Genomic DNA, 9177 nt, shown 5'->3' on the forward strand with positions numbered 1-9177 from the left:
AGATAGCGACAGCGTCACACATACAAGGAGTTTCCCAGTTAAAAAGTGGCCTATTTCATTCCAAATATGAATATCAAACTCTGCCAAGATAAAAAGCTGCTGCAAAAATTATTTCCACCGAATCAATCCCATCAAACCTCTATCTATATCCACAATGTCGGTTAAAACAAAAAAGATTACAATACCAATGATATAGGATACATCTATTTGATTGTGCTCTGTACTTCAAGAGAAAACACTAAACTAAGATGCACCTGCCAATTAGATCATTTTACGGTCTGCCACCTTGAATCTCAACACAGCTCTCACATCCTCAAATCCAGAACTACATCAAAAAAAGGGAGAAATTGAGTGCTTACATTTTTAAAAGCAAACAGCAAAGTCATACTTGACATATGACAAGAGAAGCCTAGTACCAAAGGAAGCACAATAGTTTCTAGTATTCGCAGACAAGTAGTTGAAGACATTCTCATGAACAAATAATGGACAAGCCATTATAAGCTAATTAAATCATAAAAATAAAAGCAAGAAAGAGGAATCTTGAATTATTACCAGCTGCAGCTATAATTACACTTGAGAGTTTCATCATTATGTAGACCACTAGACCAGCTATATCATGAATCGGCCACATCGCATTCGGCAATGGAGAAAATTTGTGTTTGTCCATTTCTGACTCTGCTTTACAATGAACAACATTAAGAAAAATAATGTAGCCAACAAATTCAAATCCCAAATGTCCTGTTGTACATATCCCCAGAATTTGGCATCCGATATTTAGAATCATCATATCCATAAAACTTATTAAATCCATATCTTTCATTTCTCAAAAGCTCAGCCACACCCAGACTATTTCCACTCTGCACTTCATTCCAGCCATCCCACTGGCCATTCGACATGACTGCATTTCTAGACTGCTGCAGAGACAACTGAGGAAACGAAGCCAGATTAGTGACTTGTGATTGATCTAACCTTGGAGAAATGCCATAAGAATCACTAATCTGAGAATAAGAATTCCCAATTTCAGAAAATCGAAGATTTTGCTGTGGTGAGAGAGATCTTTGCATCAATAATTGAAGTCGGGCCTCATTTTCAAAGAAATTTAACTGTGGGGGGTAATTGGATCGCATGTCTAGCGCTTGGTTGTTTAATGCACCTTGAAGTCTCCCTTTACCAACTGCCAAAATAGCAGGATCCATAAATTCAATGTCTCCTGCACCACCAATATTTCCAGTTGAGGGTGTCTGATATGAATTTCTCAGTAATAAAGAATGGTCGAGCAACGAATTCCCTGTCAAAAGGATAACAGTTATATTCAACCAATATGCAAAATGACATGTAAAAGTTGGAAGAATAAATAACTAACCAGAAATGGAGTCAAAAGCCTGCCCCATTCTCTCATGAGAGGAAAAACCAGGAGGCGGTGGCCTGCTTGGAACTGAAAATCCCGGTGGTGCTGAAATTTGTGCTCTTGAAACAGCTGAAAACCATAATAAAGGTAGAACATTAGATGTCTATACAAAGAAATGACAGCTTTAGAAGCTGTTATACTACTTTAAAATCAGCGACATAATTCTTATCAAAATCAGTGCTCTACTATAAACCACAGACCAATTGAAAAAATCATGCTATCCAAACATTTAAATAGACAGAGAAAAGCCAGGCCACAGTTGACCTTAAGCTATAACTGTGCACTACAGCAATTGTCATTTTCTCGATAATGATGAAAACTCAATTTTTTACTCTACACACACACAATGTAGAGTAGAGCTTTTTTTGCAAAATGCAATTGGTTATGAAGTTATCTCCTGACTATAAAAAATTCAAATACATGTTTCTCAACAAGAAGAATCTTCAAGTATGAATGGCAGAGATAAGAAATGCTAATATAAAAAGCTTTAGAAGCCAATTTAAGTAACTATTAATACTCACCAGAAAGTTTATTAGAAGAAGCAACAAAAGAACCATTGCCTAGATTTTCAGATTCCTCAAGGTTATTGGCAGGGAAGCCATTTGCACCACCAAACTTGTCCATAGACAAGTCCCTTTCTGCAGAATCCTGGAAGAGTGAGCGACTCTTTGGAAATTGCTGGCTGGCACCATATGGTGGATGTACACCAAAGGCTTGGATTTTGGATTCCTCCTGTCTTGCAAAAGAAAATCTTGATTGATTGTTACTTTGAACTTTCCATGAACTAGATTTCTTTAGAGGACCATGCCGGTTATTATCAGTGTTGTCGCCCAACAACTTGACCAAATTCTGAGGGGATGTTAGTGAGTCATCCCAGGAATCAAAATCCATGGACAATATATTTGAAATAATACTACTCTCACCCTTATCAATAGCAGCATCACTTCCAGTATTACCTGCTTCATTAACTAATCTTCCAAAGCATTGCTCATTCCTCTCATCATGAAGCAAACCATAAGAACTGGTGCTGGCCAATTTCTGAGGATATCCGTTATATAATATGTTAGGTGCATGTAATAGGGAGTCATCCCCAACTTTATCATCTGCAGCTAAAGAACCAGCATTTACAACAGTACAAGGCTCATCATGCTGCAGAAGATGAGAACTAGAATGGTTTGAGGCATGATGGAAACTCACTGACTTTGGCAAATAAGAACGAAAAACAACTTCTGGATCCTTATGTCTTTGATTATCAAAAGATGTCACATCATCTTCCACTTCAGCCTTGCCTGATACTAGTTTAGATATAGAATCCAATCTCAAATCACACCATTCCTTTGAATTACAAACCTCATTATCTGATGTAGCAGCTTTACTGGCCGCATTTGTAACAATTCCATCTCTAAGTACGTCAGCATTATGCTGTGATCCATGAGATGGCATAGGTTTGACCAAGACATAATCAGAAGGTGTGCTACAAGGTTTGGTTGGGCCGTAGAGTTCATTTTGGGCATTCCTACCAATGTTAACAGAGGACAACTCAGAGGACAAATTCTGAATCTCTTCATTGGTAGCAATAATTGCTTCCTCGGGACCAAAGCTGCATGGCTGTCCAGTGATCTCAATAGAATTTTTTGTGTTCGTTGTAGTACAACTGCCTCTATCACTATATGTGGCTAACGGTAGAGAAGACAACTGGTTGTTCAAATTCACAGGTGCAAGAGAAGCATCAACTTCAGTTTTTTCGCTGGCACTAGACATCAGTTCAAATTCCATGCTATTGTATTGTTTAACAGGTTTCAATAATTCATTTTTTACTCCAGGCGTCATACTGTGACTCCCTTCACTAGATGATGGCCTCTTTGTCACATCACTATTCAATGAAGCCTGAATTGTGCCAGCAACAGCTGAGGAAAATGGTAGTGTGCTGCTGATTGTATCAGGTTTGGGCTTGGACAGTCCATTTGGACATAATGGACCTCCTGCATCTGCCTGACAATCTGTAGCCCGTGTACCCCTAGCAAACACAGGTTGAAATGTTAGTTACCTTTAAATTACTTCAATCTTGAAAGCCAAATACAATAATACATTACCATGCAACAGCAGGAAGAGCTATAGGCCTCCCAGAATTTCCATTAGGAGTTGAACCTCTTACAATGCTAGCAGTGTTCTGCTCCATAATTAAAACAAAAAGTTAGTACCAAGATGTTCAGCTGCAGTGTGCACGGATTAAATTTTCCTAGAAGTAGCTCACAAAAAGGATATGGTAAAAGCAAACACCCAAAAAAGGAGGCAATATAACAAAGCAACATTTAAAGGAAGCATGAAAAAAGGTCCTACACTTGTAGAATTTTTCACAATGGGTTTTCCTGAAGAATTATACGTCCAATCATCCAATGGAGGAGGCAATACATTCCCTGACCGCCGTTGTATATTGTTTGCAGCACCAGTAATTTGTTGAACACGACTTCTTCAAAATAACAAAGACCATTATATGAAAAGCACTACATGCAGTTCAAGCAAGAGAAAATTTGCAAACAGAAACATACAAATTACGGAAACATAATTTGATTTATCCAATGTATACCCCACCTTAATTCATTTCAAAAATGGATGAAATCATAATTAACTGCAAAAAAAACTATGTTCAAGCTTGCCAATTGCTGTTAAAAACAATTACAATGCACAAGGAGTTTTAATTACCACAATCATTGCCTTTATCATTCATTATTTCTCCTTAATTTCTAAAAGGAAGGAATCGTTAGGTTGCAATATTTAAATATTTAACCATCCAACAAGATATTCCAAATACGCTTAAGCAAATAAAGGTAAAGTACTCTCCTTTACTTTATCCAATTAAAAGGACTGAATGGCAGAATCATAGACACCCAAGTTCAACAATAGATTTTATCTTTCAACAGAATCAAAATAGACCCCGTATCAATATTCATTTAAGACAAGAAAAAGTACCTAGTGTATGCTGACATTATTTCATCTTTTGTGAAACTATCTTCTTGAGAGCCAATCTCATGCAGATATAGACAATCCGGATTGCTGCAAGGCTGGTTATCACAATCTTACCTCCATTAAAAGCTTAATTAATTAAAGAAGAAGTCAAAAAACTACATAGGAATAAGTAAATTTCAGACCATGTTTCTGAGCCATGCATGACAATATTTAGTTGTTCCAAAACAAGCCCTGCATATGTACAAGCCAAAATAATACAGAACTGGTAAGCAAAGAACCACAGGCCAATCATCCCATACATGAAAAGCTTCAATGACTGCAAATATTGGTACCTTAAAGGTCTTCCCTCCAAAACAAATCCATGTACATTTTGAATACATCGAATTGCTTCTTCTTCATTTGAATAAGTAATATATCTGAAACCAAAAAAACTGCCTTTAAGAGCTGGAACATTTAATATATTATAAAAAAGGTAACCAAACATGCTGACATAGCAGGGAATATAATGGAGAGAGACAAGAAAAGAAACCCTGTTTTCTGTCTTTTTAATAAAAGGACATGCTTAGTGTATAAATGGCCTTTTCTATTTCTTTTACCCAGAAAAAAATTGTTTTTATAAAGTCTTTTTGTTGGTCATTTCCATTCATCCAAGGTTTAAAGAGAAGTATTTGAAAAGCAATAGTAACTCTGTAGACTCCTGCACTTTTAAATTCCCCTGAATGACAACAAATCAGACACAAAAAGATCTATTTCCCATAGCAACCAATATGACAAGCTAGCAACAAAAAACCATAACCCTAATGACGTTAATGGCTGAATGCAGTGTACAGTGGCCAAGCCAAAAAAGCTAGTGACAAAGCAGATCGTAGAGCTGCCACAGCAAAGAAAGCCGCTGCAATTAAAAACTTCAAAAAAATTCAAAAACCGGATAATTGATAATCCTAGTAGTTTTAAAACTTCATACCATGAAGAAAACAAATTGTAAAAGGGAAAAGAAGGAAGAGGGGAAATAAGTGTAGGAAATACTTGAAAAAAAAGAGATCAAGATTAACTAAATTATTATGAGAAATAGAAGTAATTGTTACAAACACAACTACAGTGACTCACGAACAAGAATATGGATTGAAGAGAACAGAAACAAGGTGGACACATACATAAACAACTGCTGTTTGCAATGCTCTGTCAAAATGACTTCTGATATCTAGATTAGTTTTTGGGTGTCAATTGACCTAGAAGTCACTAATTTATGCAGCCTATTGAAAGGGGGTAGGTTTTAGTGAGGTTAAAACAGGGCATTTGGCTCCCACTAGACTAGTGGCCACTATGGGCCACAACCCACAACAGTGAAAACTAATACAAGTTACAAACATTCAGGAGGGGCCAAGAGCCACTGGGCTATATTGCTATGATGGCCACTACGGCTTCTATTGACAATTGTGCACAATAACACAGGAAAACACTAAGCCAGAAAAATTTGCAGAGAACATAAACTTACACACTACATGTACTGTTTGGAAACTGCTGGACGACACCCGCTGCTGTCCGAGACATCGATGCTTTTAAGACCTTCCCATACTGACCAAAATACTCTCGCTGCTGGAGAAGCTGCATAAATGGTGATAAAAATAAAAAATAAAACTTACACTGAAAATATGAAAAATATGAAAAGACAGGGGAGAGGGGCAGGAACCAGGTACACAAGATGACAACAATTGAATTTAGATGAGGTAAAAATTACATCTTCATCTGCCAGATTGAGAGGCAATCCCACTATGTACACAAGGTTCCGCTGAATCACTCGCACACTGCTAAGCTGCTTCCGCCCTTCAGATGACTTAGACTTTGATTTCTGGTTCTTAATCTTTCTTTCCATATGAACTTCAGCGACCAATCTAATGGAAAGAAACACACAAAAGAGGCCCAGTTTGGTAGCTTAAACAAGTTTCTAAATAATAATATCTAAGAAACAAAAATTTTAATAACTAATTTTTTCCTTTGTTCCATCTAAAACCTAAACGTAAAATATAACTATTTCATAGTTTCTTATACACATAAGGTATTTGAAGACTTGTTTTGAGATATAATTGTACAAATGCAGGGATGCATAATATGAAAAGGAAGAAAGGGCTTATGAAAACAATACAAAATTTCAAGCCTACAGAAATGTAGTGTTAACAGAATAACCTCTCACAGTTTGCAGCCATCCCAACGATCTTTTCCTTATCATATGGAGAACGACACGCAGGACATCGTCCCTCTGTGTCATCCTTCTCAGCCATGTCCATTATGTGATGCCAACACCAGACACATATCTACAGTCAAGGAGAGATGAAATTGGCATTCATCATTACTAGGGTTAATGATTAAGAAAAAGGCATATCATCAGGAAACAAAAACTCAACAACAGTATCTATGTCTTAAATACACATTGATTTACAAAAGATGAAGAAGTAACACTTTTATAACCAGTAAAAAATCTCACTGGTACTAAATAGTTTGGACTTTAAAGAGTGACCACAGTATTCAGTTAACAATGAATAACTAATAACACATTGTATACTGAGTTCAATAATAAATGCCACTTTACAGAGTTACAGGATGCAAAAAGATGTTAGGACCCATTTGAAAGGTATGGGACTTGGAGTCCCACATTGATTGTATGGCCAACTAATGTGAGGTATATAAGGCCTTGGGCACTCCCACCCTTTGAGCTAGCTTTTGGGGTGGTGCATCTCAAGGTTCTCATCAAATGGTATCAGAGCACCCACTATGTTTCGCAGATTGGAACTTGGAACTGGAACCCGGGCTTGGGATGCGAAGCATGGTGGAATGTTAGGACCCATTTACAAGGTATGGAATTTGAAGGCCCACATTGGTTGTATGGGCAACTAATGTGGGGTTTATAAGGTCTTGGGCACTCCCACCCTTTGAGCTAGCTTTTGGGATGGTGCACCTCAAGGTTCTTATCATATGACTACAAATAAGCAAAAAACTAAGCAATTAAGAATGCCAAATGTTAAAAAAACAACAGGGAGGAAAATATATAGACCATAAAAAAAAGTGACCAAGTTGATCAAGAAATTAAGTAATTTAAAAAACATCATTTTCTTCTTCAAAGGGTTATATAAAAACCATAACCTTCATATTATTGCCTAATAACAAGAACATAGAAACAGAATCAAACCTCATAACCACATTTGCATGGCTTCAACTGCTGATCTGTCAAATCCATCTCTTCTGCACAGAGAGGACAAGTCCTTTCACCTTCGTCACTCATGATTGCCCTGAATGGAAATTCAGTAAACCAGGAAACACACCTCATTGTCAAGCAAGCACTGTGACAAGGGATCGTTATAAACAATACACATAACAAATTTAAGCCTAAGTTTATATCTTAAAAGTTTTGGATAAAGAAAGAGAAAAAAATGCTGCATTCAGTGAAGCGACAATACTATTTTTCCTCAGAAAACCAACAAAAACTATGCTAGCGTAAATTATCATCTACCTGTTCCCCTTAATGCAATACACGGTCACTTTAGGATACTGTAACCAACAACAAAAATGAAAACTCGGGAAAAAAAAAACATACATTATAGGATATGCAAATTTCAACATGCAAAAAAATAATGACACCAGGGGAGTGAACTACTACCACCACGAAACACAGATTTAAACAGATTGATATACGTCACTGAGACACAGCAGATCAACTAAACACTAAACAGAGAATAAAATCAGACAAACAAAAAGGGAAAAATTAACAGTCGCAGACCTAATAAAAAAAATCGTTCAAAACAAACAAAATCAAAATTCAACAAACACCGAAAGACAAAGCTGGATTGCGAATTCAAACAATAAAAACAACGAAAGAACAAACAAATTAGCGAGTGATAAAAACGATTGATGAAATCGATATAGCAAAACATAATAATCCACGAATTCATTAGGGATCTAGAAAAATAAAAAAAAATTGGATTCGATCGAGAGATTAGGATGATAGATTTAGAACTCCATTACTTACAGCGGTGAGATCGAGAAGAAGAGAAAAAGTGTAAGGAGGAGATTGTTCGAGAAGCGCACGATAACACAGATACAGACACGGGAAGAGAGCGGGAGCGATAGGGAGCAAAGGGTAAGAGGGGCAGAGAAAACCACAAGATGTCTTTTTATAGAGAGAGAAGGGATTTGTTTGGAATTGGATTGGCCTTTTTGGCAGCTGCTTCTCTCTCTCTCTATATGCGTCGCTGTCATTCAAAGTATTCTAATTCCACTCAATACCCTCGTATTTTTATTCACGAGTAAATACTCTTTTTGATCTCTAACAAAAAAATATGATTCCCTCTGTAATCCCTTATAAAAATAAATTAGTCTCTAACAAATTCAAAGTAGACACATTTAGTTAAAATCGTGATCCCTTACAAGTTCATAAAAGACCCATATTAGTCCCTCAAAAGGACTAAAATGGGTCCACTTTGAATTTGTTAAGGACTAACTGACTAATTTATTTTTGTAAGTACTAAAATAGGAACCGTATTTTTTGTTAGGAACAAAAGTATTTACTCTTTATTTAATTACTGTGATATACCCTTCCTGTTCCTGCCCTATTTATTTGATTATATCTCTACGTGATTCTCTCCGTTGCGTTTTGTCCAGCTAGCTCGAGAACTGGGTTCTAGTGTTTGGAATTTGGATTCTCTACGGTGATGTATTCTTTATTCTTGTTAAGGTGGGGCTTCCTTTACGTGACACGTCCTCACTCTTTTGATCGCACGGCTGTGTTTGATAAAAAGCTCCTTCCTTTA

At 36.7% G+C, this 9177-nt stretch overlaps 1 protein-coding gene across 2 annotated transcripts; it reads right to left on the reverse strand.

Moving 5' to 3' along the window:
- Positions 1-581: 581 nt before the first annotated feature.
- On the reverse strand, positions 582-8374 carry LOC133297005 (uncharacterized). Of its 2 annotated transcripts, none has more exons than XM_061496051.1 (12): positions 7560-8374; positions 6560-6687; positions 6114-6267; positions 5871-5980; positions 4708-4791; positions 4558-4606; positions 4379-4470; positions 3749-3875; positions 3502-3578; positions 1930-3425; positions 1364-1477; positions 582-1288 (listed from the first exon to the last, which is right to left on the reverse strand). In XM_061496051.1, the coding sequence occupies exons 1-12, from the start codon at positions 7695-7697 to the stop codon at positions 723-725; spliced, it is 3135 nt and encodes a 1044-aa protein (XP_061352035.1). In that variant the 5' UTR covers positions 7698-8374; the 3' UTR covers positions 582-722. The 2 variants fall into 2 exon arrangements, with proteins under 2 accessions (XP_061352035.1, XP_061352034.1); XM_061496050.1 differs by having other exon boundaries at positions 3749-3878.
- Between the last annotated feature and the right edge of the window lie 803 nt (positions 8375-9177).

Source organism: Gastrolobium bilobum, unplaced genomic scaffold (assembly GCF_033153095.1).
Source record: "Gastrolobium bilobum isolate Gb01-03AN ecotype WA unplaced genomic scaffold, APGP_CSIRO_Gbil_v1 utg70214, whole genome shotgun sequence".
NCBI lineage: Eukaryota > Viridiplantae > Streptophyta > Magnoliopsida > Fabales > Fabaceae > Gastrolobium > Gastrolobium bilobum.

What these genes read in the sequence shown, in the direction of transcription:
- LOC133297005 (XM_061496050.1), bottom strand. Translation starts at nt 7,697, where the DNA reads ATGAGGTGTGTTTCCTGGTTTACTGAATTTCCATTCAGGGCAATCATG. An exon ending in TTGGAGGGAAGACCTTTAAG is followed by an intron (nt 4,607 to 4,707) that starts GTACCAATATTT and finishes GTACATATGCAG; the next exon opens with GGCTTGTTTTGGAACAACTA. An exon ending in TTCTTCTAATAAACTTTCTG is followed by an intron (nt 1,478 to 1,929) that starts GTGAGTATTAAT and finishes TATGGTTTTCAG; the next exon opens with CTGTTTCAAGAGCACAAATT.